Source organism: Thermobia domestica, chromosome 7, assembly GCF_964235325.1.
Source record: "Thermobia domestica chromosome 7, izTheDome1.hap1.1, whole genome shotgun sequence".
NCBI lineage: Eukaryota > Metazoa > Arthropoda > Insecta > Zygentoma > Lepismatidae > Thermobia > Thermobia domestica.
In genome coordinates, this window is record NC_137460.1 from 82,068,067 (window position 1) to 82,089,598 (window position 21,532).

The 21,532-nt window shown below is 35.0% G+C and overlaps 1 protein-coding gene across 6 annotated transcripts in view; it reads left to right on the forward strand.

The window, feature by feature from the left end:
• LOC145690237 (FIGNL1-interacting regulator of recombination and mitosis-like) overlaps positions 1-21,532 on the forward strand; it is an 83,311-nt gene that overhangs the window by 52,289 nt on the left and 9,490 nt on the right. For all 6 annotated transcript variants that reach the window (XM_081764930.1, XM_081764927.1, XM_081764932.1 and 3 more), the window contains exons 9-12: positions 822-948; positions 2,595-2,769; positions 8,398-8,626; positions 20,229-20,556. In XM_081764930.1, the coding sequence (XP_081621056.1) occupies positions 822-948; positions 2,595-2,769; positions 8,398-8,626; positions 20,229-20,556 (859 nt within the window). The remainder of the gene's footprint in view (positions 1-821; positions 949-2,594; positions 2,770-8,397; positions 8,627-20,228; positions 20,557-21,532) is intronic.

Consider the following 21,532-nt stretch of genomic DNA (forward strand, 5'->3'; position numbering starts at 1 on the left):
AGCCTTACATTTTATGCCTTGAAGCAAAATTACTTTTAAATGGAGAACATGTGAATGTTTGTTTTCATACAAGACCATATCCAGAAAAGTCTGGGAAAAGGAGAAATTATGTCTGAAAATCAACAATCCTTATTAGAGGAACTTAAAAATGACTGAACTGCCATTTTATTCAGTGTTAAGAATTCTGTATATTTTCCCTCGATATAGCCTTATTCTGCTATTTGCAGAACAATAATATTGTGTCTCACCAGTGACTGACTTTGACTTTAACCTCCTCATTTCGGAATATCATGCTACACTGCTCTCGAAAATTGAAGCCGGATGACGCGCATTGTCGTTGAGTGTACTAATTACTTAACTCTACATATATTATCAAAGTTAATTTAACTGTACATGTATTATCAAAGAAAGAGTAAAAAAATGTTATTACTACGTTGGTTTGTTTGTTAAATTGGAGTTTAGCGTTATTTTCATCACCGAGATTGTATGAAAAATGAATCCACAGCTTAACGTGGAATCCGAACATCAGCTCCCACCAGAAACGCGGGTTTCTCACGCCGAAAGTATCTACATTATCAATGTAGGCATGAGGGGACTTTATAGTAGCTTATGTATGGTTAAATATAGCAACTTCGCATCTAAAAATAAAGCTTCAAAATCTATTCAAAGCTTGGATATAGCGTTGGATATACATTGCCGTATTAATGTAGGTAAGAAGAGCTCATTGCTCAATGTTTTATATTATTATTATTATTATTATTATTATTATTATTATTATTATTATTATTATTATTATTATTATTATTATTATTATTTTAAAGGTATTCTCGTCCTTGGCTACAACAAAAGAAAGTCCCAGCAAGTATCATAGACAGTGTTGAAAGGCAACTAACCATTGGTGCTGAACCACTAATTTCACATTTAATGGGAGACTGCAACTTTCAGGAGGTAAGGTAATACTGTAACGTATTCACACAAAAAATATTTCACTGCACACAGAAAGGGATAAATATGAGCTTAAAAGGAAAAAAATGAAATCTTTAAGTTTTACGTCGCATGGTTACGCAGGCTAGGCTAAAGAAGACGGTGATGATGATGAATGAAGAAAACGATGGAATGAAGGAAGTAGGAAAAAACGGAAGAACCCTGAGAAAACCCACGTACGTGGTGTTAGTCCACCACAAAGTTCGCTTGGCACGAGCTGGAATCGAACCAAGGACCCCATGCGCCAGACGTGAACGGCTTACCACTGAGCCACCGTGACCCGTGACTTAAAAGATACTAAAGTGTTTAGTTACATTCTTCAAATCTACATAGGAACATTTTATTGTGTATAAACTTCAATCAGTGTGTGAGTACGCTTTAATGAAAGCTAAAATAATGTTACGAGACTATGAGAGGAAATATAAGATTAGTACTGATTGTAATGAAAATAAATATTCGGTATAATTAGTAGTTAGGAATAATTACTTGTAGAAATGAATTAACGCATAATTAAACAGTAATAATTTAATATTGCGACAGTTTTCTGAGGTAAGTCCATTGTGATAGTAGCCAAGAAACTAAATCTTTCATACTTCTATCCGAAATTTTCGAGAGATTATTTTTTAAAAAATGAGCCAACTAGTTTCTTTCCACACTTTTAATACTTTTTAAACTAATGTTAAAACTGTAGTATTAATAATGCATTTTGAGAGCCGCAGTGGCTTAGTGGTAGAATGCTCACCTCTGGTGCGTGTGGTCCTTGGTTCGATCAGCTCATACCAGATGGACAAACCCGTGTGCGTAGGTTTCTCGTGGTTTTTTGTTTCCTGCAACTTTCTTCATTCTATCGTTTCGTTCATTATCATCTCTTCTGTGTATGATCGTGGGACGTTCATCTGTTTTGAATGCATGTAGATTTGCGGCACCTTTGTGAACGAAATGTACTATGTATAAATGTTCCTTTTGTTGTAGTTGCACAAGGAAGCAAACGTAAATAAAGTTTCCGATTTAATGTCTTCAAAAAGAGGAGAGCTGTGGAACGGAAGTCGTATATCTTTAAAAATATTTTTTTGTGAACAAGAAATCTGTTGATGGTTACAGTTAAGTCGATATGACGTACCGGATGGGCATAGAATTCGGTTATAATTTTTACAGCTGATGCTAATGAATTAAGAATTAAATATCAAGAGAATGATAGAGGAAATAAAACTATGTGTACACTACATTAAGTATTAAACGTATATTGTAAATAATCCTGTAAACTAATTTATTTCATTTTCGTATCAATTTCTCTTACCTTGGTTTGCAGTTTAAATAAGTTCAGTACACCTTTGAAACATAGTATTACATACGTGTATTATCTTTCACCGAAGCGTAATGTGCTAGGCAAAATGCTATAATTTCAGTTAAATAAGTTGAATCCAAAAGTGAAAATCCTTTAAGCGTTTATTGTTACTGCAGGATACTATACGTGATACATGACGGCAGTGACCACATCAGTAATATATGCAGTATATATATAATTTTTAGCATTATTGTCAAAATGAAAACTGGGGAATAATTTAGTATCAGTTACTAAAAGTTAATATAATCTGTATGTTTGTTTATAGGTGGTCTTTGCGTGCAATGAGAAGTCGAATGAAAAATGCAGATATGCATATATACATCTCTGTCTAACAATTTTAAAGAAGTTGTGTCATTCAGACATTTCTATCAGAAAAGAGTGGTTAAGAGAGAAGAAAAATATGAACCTCCTGTACAGTATATTTTCCACTCTTGAATGCGGTAAGTATGCGTACCATATACAATAGCGTTTTCAAAAGTTTGATATTGATGTAACCGTGGTAATGTGGGTTCCTGTCACCACGGCATCGTGCATCCTTAGGTTGCGGATCGAGAAAAAGACTCTAGGTATAGAAGTTAGCTGCGAATTTATTGAATAAGTAGTCACAGACAGATGATAAGCGGTGGTCCTCCAGCGTAGGGATTTAGCCTGAGACTAACAACCTCATCCTGTAAAAAAAGGCACTTATTCAGAAACATTCACAGAAATCGCGGACCAGTCTGCTCGACTCAGCAAAGTAAAACGGACATGAGATTTGGAACACGGGATATTCCAAATACATTATATTTTTACATTTTATTTCAATATCGTATTATTATATTTCATTTCATAATTTATTACATTTTATTTTAATCAATCGTCGAAGAGAAGGCAAATTCAAAATTTGACAATTCAGTTATTTAATTAGGTCTCAAAAATTTTTTTTTCTTAATAGTGGATTATATTTATTGTTGTTAAAGCCAATATAAGTTGAACTATAACAGTGCCCTTCCGTTCGGGCGCAGCTATCATAAAATTGAAAAACGTAATTCGTATGTCATGAAACAAAGTAAGAATCAATATAAACCAGAACAAAAATTAAAGGAAAAGAAACAAACAATAATTAATATCACATTAAAATTATACAATGAGAAAATATTTGTACTAAATTAATTAGAAGAATCAACATTATCTATATGGATTGTGGTAATAGTTTTTTAGTAACCAAAGTTTGAATAATTTGTAACCATGTGCTTTTCATGGGCCAATTGAGTTAGCTGCTGATCAACAGAGTTTAAAGTATCGTCACTAGTTTCTACATTTGTAAGTTCACGACATTAAGTTTCAGTTGCTGACGTAATTTTTATCTGTCCCCCGCCAGCAAACGTTAGGTTAAAGTATTATTTCATGTCACTTCAGTTAAGTTGCATTAAATCGCACATTCTTGCATTGAGTTGCGAGGAGAATTTACTTAATTTCTTTGTTGTCTCCTATTATAAAAAATCCTGCAATCTCTCCGATTCGTATTGTTACGAAATCTGTTAAATAGATTTGGCTGATTTTATATATTGTTTCTAAAAATTGTATTGCCATTTGCATTAGGTTCGCTTACATTACCGGTAAATCTAGAATTTTTTTTTTTTTTTTTTCATTTCTACCACCTTGTCTTATATTAATGTTGCGTATAGGTAGTTGACTGACATTACTGTGTACATTCTTATTTCCACTATACTGTATAGCCATCTGATTTTCGAAATTCAGTACAATTAACAACAAATTATTAAAATTCATATGCTGCGAATACATTAAAACCTGTTGCAATTTGTACGGTAACAAAATTCTAATTGACGTAATAATTCTCGATTCTAGTTGATAAGAATTAAATAATTTTAAATCATTATGGGTAATAATCACAAAGTCCATGATATTTTTGTCTACTCGTGGGTCGTGTTTCTTATTTCTAATTTGTTTCTGTTAGCCAAATCTCTATTCTTATTTCTGTTAGCCAAAATAAAGTCATTTTCAAAATTACCAAGCAAAATATCTTTAAAATCTTCATAAATATGTAAGCCATTCTTAATTGCTTTAAACCAAATTGAACATGGTGGTAACACACGAGATAAAATCTTAAGAAAATTAGATTTATCAATGCCTATCAAATCACATTCTTCTTCATTTTTTTTTTTTTTCTATAAAAGTACTAGCCGGAATATCATCTATGCGGCCACTAAATTTTGTTAATGATTTGATATCACTGAATTTCACCGGTACATTTAAAAATTCAGTATTACTAAGTTTTAAAGATCTTAATTTCCTAGGTTTTACATGTGGTCTTTCCTTATTTGTCTTAATCTTGGGATCCGTACTGGTATTTTCACTGGTACATCCCTCCGTGCTTCCGTTGACATACTTCTGCCTGTGTGCTGCATGTGGAAACTCAGAAGTGATTGCAACTGGTTGTTAATCCGGAACTGCTTCTTTAACTGGTAGATTCGTGTTGGTCATCTTGCTGGTCTTTTATCCTAATCCTATAATTTATCCTAAGGTCCAAAACTTCCTTTTGTAAATCAGATTTGGGCCGAATTATTGTCGATTCGTGCATCAATTCCATCAAATTTATTTTTCAAACTCAAGAGACAGTTGTTCTAGCTTATTACTGTGAAATTGCTCCAGTTGCTCTATCTTTGTAGTCTGAGATTGTTCTAATCATTCTAACTTATTAGACAATTCTTCTAGCTTGATACTGTGAGAGTACTCGAATTGTTCCAACTTTTTTCCCGTCTGATGTTCTAATTTATTTCCCATCTGATCCATTTTACAATCAAATCATTTTTCATTTGCTGCATAAAATTTTGAAAGTTCAAGTTAGGAATTTCAGTAGAGCGTTCTTCTCTAATTTCTTGAATAGAATCCATCCTTTTTGCCCTGTAAATTTTTCGCTGATTTGTCAATAGTATGTAATCCGTATTAGATAGATCTTACTATTCTTCAGAGCTATCACAAGTATTCTTAGCGGAATCACCATTTAAAATATAACGACACCACAGTGTGGTTTAATTATTTAAAATATCGTAGTAGTATATATAATCCACATAAAATACTGTTGCTACTCACTACGATGAATATTCAAAGATTACACACTATTTTCAATTACTTAAGTGCACTATATTTCAAAATAATTATTAAACACTTCACAGCGATTCCATACACTTCTAAGTTATATGGCGTCTTCTTGCATTTTATTTTGATAATTATAAACAAGTACATGGCAACGGAACTGTTGCCCTGGTAACCGGATTACTGCTCTAATGACGAGCAAACATTTTTTTTTTTTTTTTTTTTTTTATCTAGGGACCGAAAAATAAAACCTTTACAAAATCAAGATTATTCATGACATTTCTTCTTCGTCTTCTAATCTGTATCTTGTGCTAGATAAATTAGAATTTTTATCCTGAATATTAAATAAAAGAAGTAAATACATGATATCGTTGCAGATGGACCTAGTAGGAGTTCAGGAGGTTAGATGGGAAGGAAAGGAAGCAGTAAAGTCCAAAAATTTTACCTTCTTTTACGGGGAAGGAAGTAAAAATCACAAATAGGAACGTGGTTTTACGTTCACAAAACCAACTTTATTCATTTTTTTCTGACTTTTAGCACAGGCCAATACTTAAACATATCTTATGTTTTGTACCATGCGCTTTAATAATTTATTGTACAAAAGGAAAGTGCAAAAATGAAAATATGTACAGTATTGTACACATTGTAAGATACATTTTGTAATGTCAAATCCAAAAATCAAGTACACAATGCAGTATGAATATATAGTCACATCTAAAATAACTAAACATTAACGAAAAACGTAGCCTAAGTTGTTTTTTTTTATATATATATATACAAATTACATGTCTTTATTATGTATGTCTTATTTTATTAAAAAGAAATATTCTTTTAAAACAAAGCCGCATATTGCGGAGACCGAATAGTCGAGACTCTGCTGCAGTTCTTTCTCATTTATTTTCAACTTGTAGAGGCAAATTGTGTATAATGTGCAGAAACTTTGCTGTGTTCAAGATGTTATTCTTGGTTTTTGAAACATTATTTGTGGAAGTTTCTCAAAATTTCCAGTGCCCATTTTCATACTTTAGTGCCTAAACACCCTGACTCTAGTTATGAAATACATTATAACTTATGTAGATTGATAAACCTATTTTGGTAAAAGGTTTTGCACCTTCGCCCAAATGTCATGGACCCTAGGGTCTAGGGGGATAAAATTCAACTGACTGGGAGTTATAGAGACATAACGAAAAAGGTACGTTTCAAACATGTTAAGAGATGCTAAAACGGGATACGGACAAAATCTCGCCGCCGAAACATCGCCGCACGAAACTTCGAGTGGGCAAAACCTCGCTACCCAACACCTCGCCGCCCAAAATTTTGCGGGATGAAACCTTTCTTAAAATTTGCCCAATGTGTTTCTTAATATGCAATTTCATATTACAAATAATAATAATAATAAGAAGAAGAAGAGACAAAACGTCGTGTGCGTGGGTTTTCTCAGGGGTATTCCTGTTCCCTTCATCCTGATTATTTAAAACCTCATCTATGTTGGAAATTTGATCGAGATAGGTCGAATGGCTTAAGAGATATGATGCCACAAACTTAGTTATTTTTTATTTTTATGTATATAATTTCCAAAGCACGCGTTAGAATTTTTTTCTTGTCATTATTTTAATGCAATTACGTGTTATTACTAAATATATACATATAGAAATATATAGAACATTCTACATCGAGAAATCTTCATGACGAGGTTTTATACTGACGACATTTCTTCTCAGGCGAGATTACGTCTCAGTAGTTTAGGCCAGGCAAAATTTTGCGACGCGATGTTTTGGGGAGTAATGTATTGGCCTGGCGAAATTTTGTCCTGCGAGGTTGTGGGCGGCGAGATTGTCGCCGCGAGGTTTTGTACCCAAACCGCTAAAACAGAACACTCGATTTCAGATCTTTCGAAACATTTAAAAGAAACACAACACAATATACAGTAATAGATTCAAGAATTTTACTTCGAGACAAAAATGAAACAAAAAGACTGTTCTTTGAACATTTGTTTAAGCTTTTAAAAGCACCCGAAACTTAATACAGAAAAACTCTCACCTCTGGTGCGAAGAGTCTCTGGTTCTATGCAGGCCATGTGAGTATGCGGTGGACAACATCGTGTCCGTTGGTGTTGTCGGGGTTCTCCCGTTTACTCCGTCATTCTCATTCTATCAATTATTTCATAATAATTGACATCCATTAGTCATCCGTCTCTTTTAGCCAGAAGAACATAATCGTGAGACGTTTTCATTACAATGTCTATTCACGAACTCAAGAGTTATGTACCCAAATAATTAGCATACTTATTTTCTGCACATATGGCCGTGCCGACAGACGCGTGTACGTCGAAGACACCCATAGTTTGGATCATATGTAGAAAGAATTGTAGGTCCTTGTCTTAGACAGCCAGCTAATGGAGAATTCGGGCTGACATAAAAATTTGCTTATGTAATTGTTCGATTTAATTCAAATAAAATTTGCTACTCTTAGGATTAGAATAGGCATTAGATTTCTGGACTTTTGGCATCTATGTTAACTCTTCAGGTACGAGAAATGACGTCCCTTGGCGATCATACTGCCCGGGGAATCGAGGAGGAAGAAAGGACTGGGGACGGAAGGAAGCGACGTGGGACCATTATGTTAGGTACCATCTCGGCTGTTGAATGGGGAAAAACGCACTATGGATGGCTGGTCTGAAAAAGGTTTTACACTTTTTCGACCAGGAATCGACACCGGGACTGTTCGCATCAAAGGCGAGAACGCTAGCGACTACCCTACGCGGTATTACAATTTGTTACTCTTATCATAAGAAAGCGAAAACAAGTTCATTATACATTCAAGACAGTTATTGTTTTTGACATGATAATGAAAAAAAAATATACAATTGTTTGCCTCCCACATGTAAATACAGTATAACCTTTAATTTAATTAACTTTTGTCCTTAATGATTTTCACAATGTGTTTAATACTTCATTTAAAAATTTTTACAGGTCACGCTGAGCTTTCCTCCGATCTTAAGATGCCAGGAATCATGTACGGAGGTCAACCGCAGAGGATGATTAGTCTTTACGAAACTATCGTCACATACATGTGTGGTTTTGTGGCTTCAGCAACTCAAAATGAATTCCCGATAATTGAAAAATTGCTCGTAGAAAATATTGTGCAAACAAATGTTTGGAAAGCTCTGCTAGCAATGGATATTTGGTGTATCCTTTCAAGGTAAGAACAAGTAGTAGACTCCATTAAAGACTTTCTTGTCCCTTTTTTAAAAAGTACGAACAAGGATATGCAACTCCTTTTAATCCTCTGATAAAGTTACGGTAAAAGTTTTATCCAAAGCTTGAAAATAATTTTGAAATTTTGTTTATAGTACAACACAAACTCAATTAACTTATTCTTCTAAGTCCAAAACACTATATGATAGGTAGTACCAATGCGTTTTTCAGAAGTTATGGGAATTTTTCGATTAATATACAGACTCCTTCTAATGATATATCCACGTTTAACGAAGGAAAACTCTATGTTGTGTGTGAGTGCTAAATTTAATTAAACAACATAAGTTTAATGCGTATTACAGTGAAGCATAATAATAAAAAAGCTGTGAAGCGTCCAGGCAAATGTTACGTTTTTACCATTTTCTGGTAATTTATTTTTCATTCCCGCTTCGGGATTTTCTTATCCAACTACATAGGTAGTGTTTAAGGAGAAATATGTAATACTCTGGAACATAATGATATGGATGATTCTAACCAATAAAGCTTCTGTGAACACAGTCCGATTTTGAATTGTCACCGAGATAGGGAAGAACATAGAACACATGGGTGCAGGTACTCACCGCTTCGTTTCTGATAAGCTGCAATGGAGAGAACCATAACTTGGAATATCGCATAAGCAAGCTTTCCAAGATGCCGCAACCAACTTCAATGCACTTATGAACACGTTGCAGGGTACTGCGTGGTGCTTGCAATAGCGTGTGACGGTGATTTTCGATCAGGTTACAGGCATTGTTGATGTGAGCTATAATTTCAGCTCATGTTGCGCTAACACATCTTCCCCTTCATCCACCTCCGGAAACAGAAGTTCAGGGGGAGGGGGGCGATAAGTTCGGGTAACGTGTTGCTTAGTGAATGAAACAATAGTTATCGTCTTGGGAGATGAGAATGTCCACTACATTTCATTATATAGATGTTGGATGGGGACGGTAGGTCACTCAGTGGTAGGGTGCTCACCTTTGGTGTGAGGAGTCCCTGGTCCGATCCCAGGCCATGTGAGTTTGTGATAGACATCATCATGTCCGTGGGTTTTCTTGGAGTTCTCCCATTTCCACCCACATTCCAGTTCTTTCATAAAACTTCACTTTCATTAATCATCAGTCTTAAGGGCTGCGGTGGCTCAGTGGTAGAGCGTTCACCTGTGGTGCATGGGATCCTTGATTCGATCTCAGCGCGCGCCAAGTGAGCTTTGTTGTGGACAAACACCGTGTGCATGGGTTTTCTCGGGGTTCTCCCGTTTCCTCCCACTTCCTTCATTCCACTATTTCATTCATCTCTCATCCTCACCGTCTCCTTTAGCCTAGCCGGCATAACCGTGGGACGTAAAACTTAAAAGATTTCATTTCATTTTTTTAATCATCAATCTTCGTTAATCTGCAGGGCATATACATAGGACGTAAAATCAGAAATTTTGTTGTTAAGATAAAGATGAACTATTTTCATGAAGATGTTGGAGAAATGACAACACTTGCCCGCTGAGAATATCCAAATAAACATTCTGGTTTATGTTCATATGGACCCATGTCGTGGTACGAGAAACACCTTCATACCATTACAGAACCTGCATCTTGAGAAAGTTGCAATAACGAAGGTGTTCTCTATTCTTCCTCTCTTCTGGAAAAGAGGAATAAAAGATACTTTATTACATTAGATGCAGTATTTGTACTATATATAGGAAATCATTTTGAAAGACTGGAGTAAAACTGTGGCCGGTGCGATCGTTTAACAACGACGAAAACGAACATGTATAATGCACAGATGAAAATTAAAGCTGTTTGGTAGGTGAGGATTGACGATAATACTGGCCAAAGGGAAACAATACGTGTTTCTCACTTAGTTTTTTATGCCGATTTCAAATATTTTTCAAAACTTTTCCATCACCCAGCGTTTTTAAGTAATCTCATGAAAAACATTTTCCGTGTCTATACTCTATACACGTGTCTAAGACATATTCCGTGTCTTAGCTGTAAATTACATTTACTCACCTAAAATGTATGTAAATTGGATTTTCGGCTGTACTTCGCTTGAGGAACATCTCTCTTCAGTGTCCAACGGTAGACTGCCAACATATTTTAACATCATTTACCCTGGTAATACCTTTCCATTTCCACGATGTCCTGGTGGAAATGCTCCCCGTGTTCGTCGCTCACAGCCCATAGGTTTTCAGGAAGAAATCGAGATGGGAGCAGAAAGTGTATTTTTAAAGACATATTTCATCCCATTATCTTGTAGTTTTCAGTCATCTCACTGACAAGTTCCCTGTAGTTCTCAGACCCGAAATTTCCTAGGAAGTTTGTGACAACTTTTTTTGAAAAGTTGCTATGCAGCTGCTTCTTGGATATTTAAGTGGTTTTCAAATTGTGTATCTTTCGTCAGTTCCGTTATTTGAGGGCCAACAAATATTCCTTCTGTTCACTGATCCTTGGGAACTTATTTTTCAAGAAGAGTAATGCACTGCCATCACGATCAAATGCTTTCACAGATTTCTTAATAAGACCTGGTTTGATATGTAGTGCAGGCAATAAGTTTTTTTTTTTTCTTTCTTTCTTTCTTTCAGAACGTACAAGTAGTTGGTGAAGAACATTTTCTTGTCCTAGATTAAGTGACTTTCTCTTTGGCCAGTTGTTTTGAATATAATGATTACATTTATCTTTGCTATTCCACTGCCACAAGAAGCAGCAAAATTTATAGCCAAGCTGTAATCCAAGTAAGATGACTATAACTTTCAAATCCCCACATATTTGCCAAGAAAAATTGTCATACTTAATATCGGATAGTAAAAGCTTCATATTCTCATAATTTTCCTTCAAACCAACTGCATGGGCTAAAGTAATGGATGAATATATGTTTCCATTATGAAGTAACACTCGTTTCAAATTTGTTTTCGAGGAGTCTATGAACAAATGCCAATCCTCAGATTTATGCTCAATACCCAGGAACTGGAACAAATTCTCAACATCATTGCACAAAACTAGGTCCTTCTCTTTAGAAAACAAATGCTCAAATTCCTTTTGGCGTTGGCGGGAAAAACTTACTTTGGTGTCATCGTGCAGTAGCTTCCATCCTTTCAATCTTGAGGCGAGTAATTCTGCCTTGCTTTTACTTAAACTAAAATCCCGAACCAAATCATTTAAATCCTCCAGTGTTGTAAAATGAGGTTCATTTATAGCATCATCTTTCGCAAAATCTGAATTATTCTGTAATTCATCGTGAACATCAGGAAATTTTTCAGTCGCTATATCATCTGGTGAAGTTGGTATGGAAAGTCCTGGTCCCTGAAGCACCGGTCGAATTGCTGAATCTAAAGATAGATATTTAAAAGTGTGTTTGAACTTCGAACTTATTCCAGATATATTTGTCAAGCAGAAGTAGCACTCTGTCAAGTGATCCTTAGGTTCGCGCCATATCATAGAGGCTGCAAAAGGCATATGAGGGGATCCTTTCAACCAGCCAGTCAATAGTGTTACTCATATGGCACAACAGATTTCCGGAGCCCATGTCTTGTTCTGGTCAATTTTGTTGCTAAGCTTTTCTTTGTAGAGGAGTACATTTTCGCCTCTGCGCTTTGAAAGTCAGCTCACTGCACACGTAACAGAAGTTATTTCTATCATTAACACACTTTCGAGACATTTTTCTTATAACTATATACTTTTAAACTACTCCTTATAATGCACTTCTGTGGACGGTATTACACACTTCTATCATAGTTTGACAACGGAAGAGAGTACAGAATTAGCTTCTTTCAAGAAAGCTTCTATTCTTCTTCAAACTTGAATCACAGTTTTGTAGGGGAATGTCTTTCAGAGCTTGCCTAGACTCAAATTTTTGCGAGTCAATTACAAAAGTGAACTTATCAATGGAATTCCGATTAATTAAAAAAATACATTAACACATTTTTTAAATGCACAGTACTTACCTACTACATAAATATCATACCGTTTCTAGGTTAAATTTTCTTTACATCTTCTGTTACATCTTTCGCCTTCTCCTCTTTGCGTTCCAAACTCTTTTTAACTACTGCTTCCCACGCCCGTCTTTGGTTTAATACTACATGACTTTATTTATGTATTCCTGAACTCACATGGCTAAGCAATGAATCACGCTGAAAATTCTTTGAACCTTGTACAAATGCCTCTGCCGACCTAATTCCTGCAGCAATGCAATCGTGGCATTTCATTGCATTACCGTCAAACTCCAACCACACAAATCCAGATTTCCAAATTTCATTAAAAAAAAATACATGGTTTTTTTGCTTGGTCCAGAACTACTCTGATTTTCGTTTCGACGTTTTATGGGAAACTTAAAAAGTAAAAAGCACATACTCCGAGAATGCAAAAATACTAAACCACGCCAGACTTCAGTCTGCTACCACAGGTTACTGTTTATAGAAAATCGTGGTATACTCATCCTTCTTGCAAAATGAAAAAAAAAAAAAAAAAAAAAAAAAAAAAAAACATTTGTTGCTTCCATAACTCACCGGTGTATACCAGATTGATTCAATATTGTTTCTCTACATCTTGTTTATTGATACGTATTCATCAGTACGCCAAATTTATCCCGCAACTCATCACGTCCTTATTGACAACACAATCATAGTCATACGTCTTGCAAATAAAATCAGAAAAATAAAAACACTGCTGAACAAGACTGTACTTATTTAATAAAAACACATTTACACGTGACGTTTCGATCTTCTAGCCAAGATCCTCATCAGACGTACACTCTTACACGTAGACTAAGTGCAGTCTTGTTCAGCAGTGTTTTTATTTTTCTGATCACGTCCTTACAGTGATAACTCGCAACAAATGAAACTATCGGGTGGAAATTTTGCGAGTCAAATTTGACTTGCAGTTTCAAATTTTATGAGTCAAATAGTCGACAAAATGATAGATTTACACGTCAATCGCTAGGAAACGCGAGCTCTGATCATTGTTGTGACTCGTGAATTCAAGGCAACAATCACCAAACGTTATAAGTCAATTGTTGACACAATGAAATGAAATATAAGTGTAACATACTACTTCTAATCAGTATGTTACGTACCACAAATGGTAATAAGCAGGGAAAAGAATATTTTCAAAATTAAAAAAGAAAATAAATTAGTAGGTGATGGAAAATTTCTGACTTCATTTTTGAAAATACATAAGAAACATCCAAAATTGTTTATATAACAAAATCGTTGTTGGCAGTAATGTACTTTCAACGACATCAAACACAAGCGAAATGGGATTGAAAGTTAAGATTTTAAGATGGAGAGAGGCCTCGTACCCACCAACCCGCAGGATGCAGGAATTCAGAATTTATTACAAACAGTTCCTTTCCTGACCAGATCAGTGCATTTCTTTATCCCTTGTGACGGCAAAGCAGAGGAGGAATGGGGAATACATATTGAATATCAGTAAATTCTGTTATGATCAGACTTACCTTATAAACGTTGATTGTTACAAATAACCCTGTTTTAGCGGGTGACTTCCATCTAGTCATATCCCATCTTGTAGTATTATATAAACTTCTTGAGCTAACGTTACGATGCGTAAATATATATAGTCGACAAAATGATAGATTTACACGTCAATATATATATCATCTTGTACGAATGAAGAAGAAGAATATGAAATATATATCTATAAGAAAAAGAATTCCAAAAGCTCTTTGAAATAACAGCTGTTCACTTTAACACCAGATTCATCCAACAGTACTGAAATACTGATATGGTGCATTATTTTAAATTCCGTTGTGGTGGTTCAGCACATAATATACAATGGACTTCACTAGTAATTATTTGTAAATAACAATAACAGTCGTCTTAGAATAGTTTGGGAGAATATTAAAATCCACAGTAGAAAAACTTCAATTATAGCTCAATTGTGCGTCCATTGGTCTCTTTAAAAAGGCAATAAATCGAGCATTTTATAGATGCGATGTCCTTTCTTTGTTTCTTTCTTTTTTTTTTCTTTCAAATATACCTAGGTAATTAACCAATGAGAGCTCCATGCTTCCCCTTTCAGAGGATTAAAAGGATATATATATATATATATATATATATATATATATATATATATAATTAGTAGAATTCTGAGAAATATACAGCAGAATATAGGGCAAGGGGGATATTTTAAAAAATCAACTAAGACTGTATGCTTCCAAGAATATGTTCCGTACCGCACTCAGGCGAAGCATATGTTTCGTAATTTAGTATACTGTAATCCTACCTAAGATATTTTCCCGTTTCTTTCTTTCTTTTTTGACATATCACTAACTAACTAAACTAACTAACTCTATGGCCTATGGAACCCGGAGGTTCAGTGCCGCGTTCACAAAAGCTCTCCACTGACTTCTATCCTTAGCTAATTGGATCCAGTTTCTACTTTGTATTCCTATCTCTGCGAGATCCATCTTAATATTATCCTCCCATCTGCGCCTAGGTCTTCCTAATGGTCGTTTTCCTATGGGTCTACCAGTCAAGACTTTGAAAGCGTTTCTACTTTCTTCCATTCTAGCTACATGACCTGCCCACCTAAGCCTCCTAGACTTGACGACCCTAACAATGTTGGGTAAACCGTATAAACTATGTAGTTCCTCGTTATGAAGCTTCCGCCATTCCCCATTCTCGTTCCTCTTGGGTCCGAATATTCTTCTCAGGATCCTGTTCTCAAATACTTTCAGTCTATGTTCTTCCCTCAGAGTAAGTGATCATGTTTCACAGCCATACAGAACAACAGGCATAATTATCGTTTTGTATATTTTAAGCTTCAAATTCCTCGACAGAATTCGCGACGACAAGAGATTTTGAACCGAATAGTAACACGAATTCCCTGCTTTTAGTCGACATTTAATTTCTTCGTGAATATGATTTTCGTCTGTTAATATTGATCCTAAATATTTGAAAGTATCCACTTTATCAAAAGTATTATTTAATATTTTAACGCATCCATAATTTGCCGTATTACGGTCCCGACGCACTTCCATGTATTTAGTTTTCTCTGCATTTACTTCTAAACCCATGTCCTTGCAAGCGTTTAATAATATCTCTGCATTTATTTCTACTGTTCTCCTATCATCCCCTATTAAATTTACATCATCAGCATATGCCATAACCTGGTGAATGCCGTTCAACTCTAGGCCCTGGTTGCTATCTTTGATTTTCCTTATGACGTATTCCAGCACAAAGTTAAATGATAATGGCGACAACGCATATCCTTGTTTCAGGCCATTTTCGACGTGGAAGCTCGTGGACAAAAATTTTCCTACCCGGACTTTACTTTGGGATTCACTTAAACATATCTTAATTAATCTAATTAGCTTTCTCGGTATTCCAAACTCTGTAAGAACGTTATATAATGTTTCTCTCCTAACCGAGTCGTAAGCCTTTCTAAAATCAATAAATAGTTGATGTACCGGGGTATTGTATTCCCACTTGTTTTCGAGTATTTGGCGAATGGTAAATATTTGGTCGATAGTTGATCGATTTCGTCTAAATCCGCACTGATAATCTCCAATAATTTCATCTGCGTATGGGGTCAATCTTGCTAACAGAATATTTGAAAGGATTTTATAGGATGTTGACAGAAGAGAAATGCCTCGATAATTATTACAGTCAGTTTTGTCGCCTTTCTTGTGAATTGGAACAATGATTGACTCTTTCCACTCATGTGGCAATTCTTCCTTGTTCCAGATAAGGAGAATGAGTTTGTGTATCTTGTTCCACAATTTTTCGCCTCCAGCTAAAATTAACTCAGCCGGAATTTCATCTACACCCGGAGATTTGTGTTTCTTTAATTTCTTTATACCGGCTTCCACTTCTATTCGATTGGATTCTGGAATATACGGTTCTGCGGTGTGTATCTCCTTTTCTCCACGCACATTAGTTTTTGGCTGCGTGTTCAGCAAATCGTCAAAGAAATCTTTCCATCTATTTAAGATGCTATCCGTATCAGTGAGAACTGTTCTGTCAGATTTCTTTAATATATAAGCACGAGGTTGATAGCCTTTCTTAAATATATTGATTACAATATATTTAAGACAGATTTCTTTCTTTGACATATCACTACAGATCTATTTCTGATTACTTTCCCAAAGAAATTAACAGTATTCAATTTGAAATGTTCTAATTCGGCTCATGGTTCCTTCCTATTTTAACAATGATGTTCAGAGATCAAGTTAACTTCAATCATGATAACACAAAAAATATGTATATTTATAGCTATTAATATGTATGTTATTAACAGGGTTAGAATTTTGTTGATTTATAAACTCTTACAAAAAGAGCCCTAAAGAATGGCCTGATAGTTCTACAGAAGTACTCCGTAAAAATGCCCCACTAAAATAATGTAGTGGGGCAAGATTGACCTATATTACAAGGGTCGCATCATAATCTCACCTGCAAAAAACTTACCTAATATAAGCTCAACTATATTAATGCAAAAGTAAACAAGAGCTAAGAGGATATAAGTTCGCTACAAATAATACAATTGTATTATAAGCTAATTATTAAAATAATGAGAATAATAATAATAATGATGCAATAAATAACACAATAATGATTACTGATAATTACATTAGTAATAATCAGTGATGGAGCTAGAGAAGCTGAAGAAACTCCTAAAATTTTTCATGGTGGAAATTTCACCGCAGAAGCTAAACAAATTACACCAACCATTTTGTAGATAACTTTATAGGAACATGACATACTTTATATACACAACAACATGTCAAACAAAATATACCTTTTTTGACCTCTTTTTGGTACAACCTTAGATCTTTACACATCAAATGTTTCTATATAAAAAATTGGTACGTTTGAAGAGGACGACACAGGACAAAGAAAAACATATTCACATTTTTTTCTTTCTTTTTTTTTTTAATTTATAAACTGCAAATGTTCGTGTTCATTACACACACTTTCAATCTTCTAAACTATTTTCTAGCAGAATGTTAATTAAGTCTTGGACTTCCGTAACCGACTGGATCCAGTTTCTGTAGTCCCAAAAGTTTGTAAAACTAGATTGGAATAGAATGGTTATTCTACGACGGGTGTTGGGAAAGTCATGTCTATGGCAGGCTAACAAGAAAACCAATGAGCTGAGGAAAAAAAAAAAAAACAGTTATTATTTTTCAGTGTAATCACCTTCCAGTTCTACATATCGTCTCCATTTTGTTCCAAATGACTTATGCCTTCAACATAAGAATTCTCCTTGGAGTCAAAGAACTGAATCCCAGCATCCATTACCTGCTTGTCGCTTGAAAGTCGCTGGCCCCGAAGGTATTTTTTCAAATGACGAAACAAATAATAATCATATGGGGCTAGGTCAGGACTGTAGGGTGGGTGGAAAAGTTGAGTCATTCCCTGTTCTGTGATAGCAGCCTGCGCAAGATGGGAATTGTGTCCAGACGCATTGTCATAAAGAAGCAAAATTCGACAATTTGCACCTCCGCGTCGTTTATTCTGAACTGCTCGACGTAAATCTTCAAGATTTTTTTTTGGGGGGGAGGGGGTCCCTATGATGGTATGTCCCTTTGGTATAGCTTCAAGCAAAACAATTCCTTCCCTGTCCCAGAAAACAGTTACCATAACCTTGCCAGCCGATTTCTTTGCCCTGATTTTTTTTGGAGTTGGTAACCCCTGATTTTTACACTGCATAGACTCTTGTTTAGATTCTGGATCATACCAGTGAGCCCATGTTTCACCCCCTGTCACTATATGCTGGTAGAAGTAGTTATCTCCTTCCATAAAATCAAAATTTTCCTGACACATTTGTACCCGAGTTTGCTTTTGAAAAACGTTCAAATTTTGAGGAACCCATCTGGAACAGACCTTTGTGAGCCGAAGATGTTGGTGTAAAATATCAATCCTTACTTCCTTCGCTATTTCTCTAATCTTTTTTCGTCGATCGGACATTATCAGTTTTCGTACAATTTCCACGATTTCAGGAAGTTGCTGTTTTTGGTCGACCATTCCTAGGCTCATCTTCGATGTTTGTTTTACCACACTTAAATGAGCTTATCCATCGTGTTACCTGTCGATGCGACAGTGCATCATCACCATACACTTCCACCAAGTTTTGATTAATTTCATTAACACTGACGCCCTTACGAAAGAAAAAATGCGAATCACATGTCTATGATTGATTGATTGATTTTTTGAGTTTAACGTCCCGTTCAGCAGCGAGGCTATATGAGACGTGGACCTACTGATTAACGTGGAATCCGAACCACATGAACTCCCGCCGGGAATCGAACCCGGGACTCCCACGCCAAAGGCGCGTACGCTAACCGCTTAGCCACGGAGGAGCTCAAAATCACATGTCTCTGTTCTAAATTAGTTTTTTCTGGGTTTTGCTCAACTTATGCACTTGTGGAGGCTCTGGTGACCCGGTTACTTGACATTTTCCCTTGAAATGTCCACCTTCTTAAATATGCTTGTCCTGCATGGCCAGGTTGCTTTCATTCACAGAGGTAATTAGACATGACTATTCCAACACTCCTCGTACCAGCTGGAACAAAATACTATTTCTATGAAAACCAGTTTCCTTGGCTGCAAAGTGAAGAGGAGGATAAGAACCACCTCTAGTTTGAAATTTCTTTCATCTATGCCAACTTATGGACGTTAAAACTTAAAGCCAACCAAACTTTTGCACCCTACAAAACTTCAGCTGTAAAATCACGAGTCCCGCACAATAATGTATTGACAAATGCTATCAAGATTAACTTACAAAATGTTATGGTCACGTCGTAAAAATACGATAATGTGTGGCAGTCTATATTTCGTTGACATCCATCACAACTCTGAATTACTTTATATATTTAAACAAACAAACAAACAAAAAAAAAATGAAGAGTTAATGTACTTCATTATCACAACAATGTGTTGCTTCCTGTTATGCCCTTGCGAGGATGAAAAACCAAGTTTTTGGATAAATCTAAAGATTTCCTTAAGGTAGATATCGGAAAATACAGACAGACAGCCGTCCCTGTTATATTTCTTCTCATTTTAAGTGTCCGTCTACAGATGATGTAACACGATTTTGAAACAAACTTGCACTTACGACACTCGATATCCACATGAACGGTATTTCTTTTTCCTCTAAAAGTATTCTATATTCCTTTTTCTAGTATAACCAAACAACTGTCCATAAAATCACGATTTGATTCTCAAAATTTAAAAAAATAAATGAATAAATCTGTTCGTTTTCCACGGATGCATGTATACGGACAGGTTAAGAATATGGGTACTTAGGTGAGTTCAGTATTTTTGATAAGTATTTTTCATATTTATGTTACGTATGTTTCTTATTTATCGTATTAGGGATATTCCTAAGTAAAACTGTAAAAAGAAGAGAAGGGGGTATTTGTGTAAAGCTAGCATAGATACAGATTAAAACAGTGTTTTCTTCTTACCATGAATAGATATTCTACATTGTACATTATGTACTAGATTGTTTGATTGGGGTTTAATGGGGACGTCAGCTATTATGTACTAGAATTAGGTGTGTTTAGATACCTTATATGTTTATGTGATCTTTAAAAATACTTTGTTTATCTTCGACTAGGTATGGAAATGCCGATCTTTGTTATGCCCATGTGCATTTTCTTCTGAATTTGTTCAAATACATGAAACAGAAAGGTTGCAGGCCCGAGAGAACATACCTTGTAATTATACTGTCTCGGCTATTCTCCCTTTTGACAAGCAAACATATGATGATGATATATGACGAAAATAATCCTGAAGAATTGCCAAGTGTTTGGTATGCTATTAAGGTGAAAAATATGCCAAATGCTGTACAAAGAGCTATTGCAGCTTCATTAATTTCAGCAGCTGTTAAGCGTAGCAACAAGTTTTTGACATGTTATTCAGATATTGAAGATTATCGGAATCTGGTAAGATTTACTTTTTTTATTATTATTATTTATTTATATTTGGTATTGTATTCCGCTATTCTTGTTCTGAAGAAAGCTTTAATGTTCTACCTGGATAAAGAGTCTACCTTGTATATTTTTTACATATAGATCAATGGAAATTATGAAAAATTAATACTCGGAAAGTTTCTTTCCAAAAGGAATATAGTTCTAATTGCGCTGCTTACTCATTGATGTAGTTTCTTGCTCTGTAAAAGGAAACGAATTTGTTCCGTAATAGTTTCTTATTAGTGGAGATCGGATGTTAGGCAAAATGCTTATTCTTTAATATTAAAGATATGATCAAAAATTATATTTTGAAGTTTATACGGGGGTTATAATTTCAATTTAAGCCAATTTTATTTTGCCTATTTCGCCCATTTTTGCCGAAATAATTGTTTTGGTGCCTAATGTTGCCTATTCTATGCATTTTCTTCAAAATAAGACTTTATTAGGGAAAAATATATAATTTAGTATTTCAAGAAAGGATTCTTCATCTTCCAAGAAATATAAGTGTTGTTTGTAGTGATAAAATGTCGTAAAACTTTGGACTGCTGTGTGTACTGATAAATGTATAAAATTTGGACTGTGATGTGCGGTAATAAAGTGCTTTAGAGAATGTATGTACCAAATATACATGGAATACATGTCAAGCTTCGTTGTTATATATAAAGTAAAAGAAGATATTAACAAACAGGTATGATTCTATATTCTTTGAACATTATCTATGACATGAATTTATTTTGTAATTGTATTGAGTATTTATCTTCATTATTTCGAGTTACCAGGTTTTTACTGTCTAAACATCCGGTCTCTACTTATTATATTTTACATTTATTTAAATTATCTTTGTTGATGGGAACATTTTTTTTTTTAATTGCATCTTCGTGCATCAAAATTGTGCACATTGATGAATCAAATAAAATTCTAGATACAAATTTATGTTCTTCAACGTAAA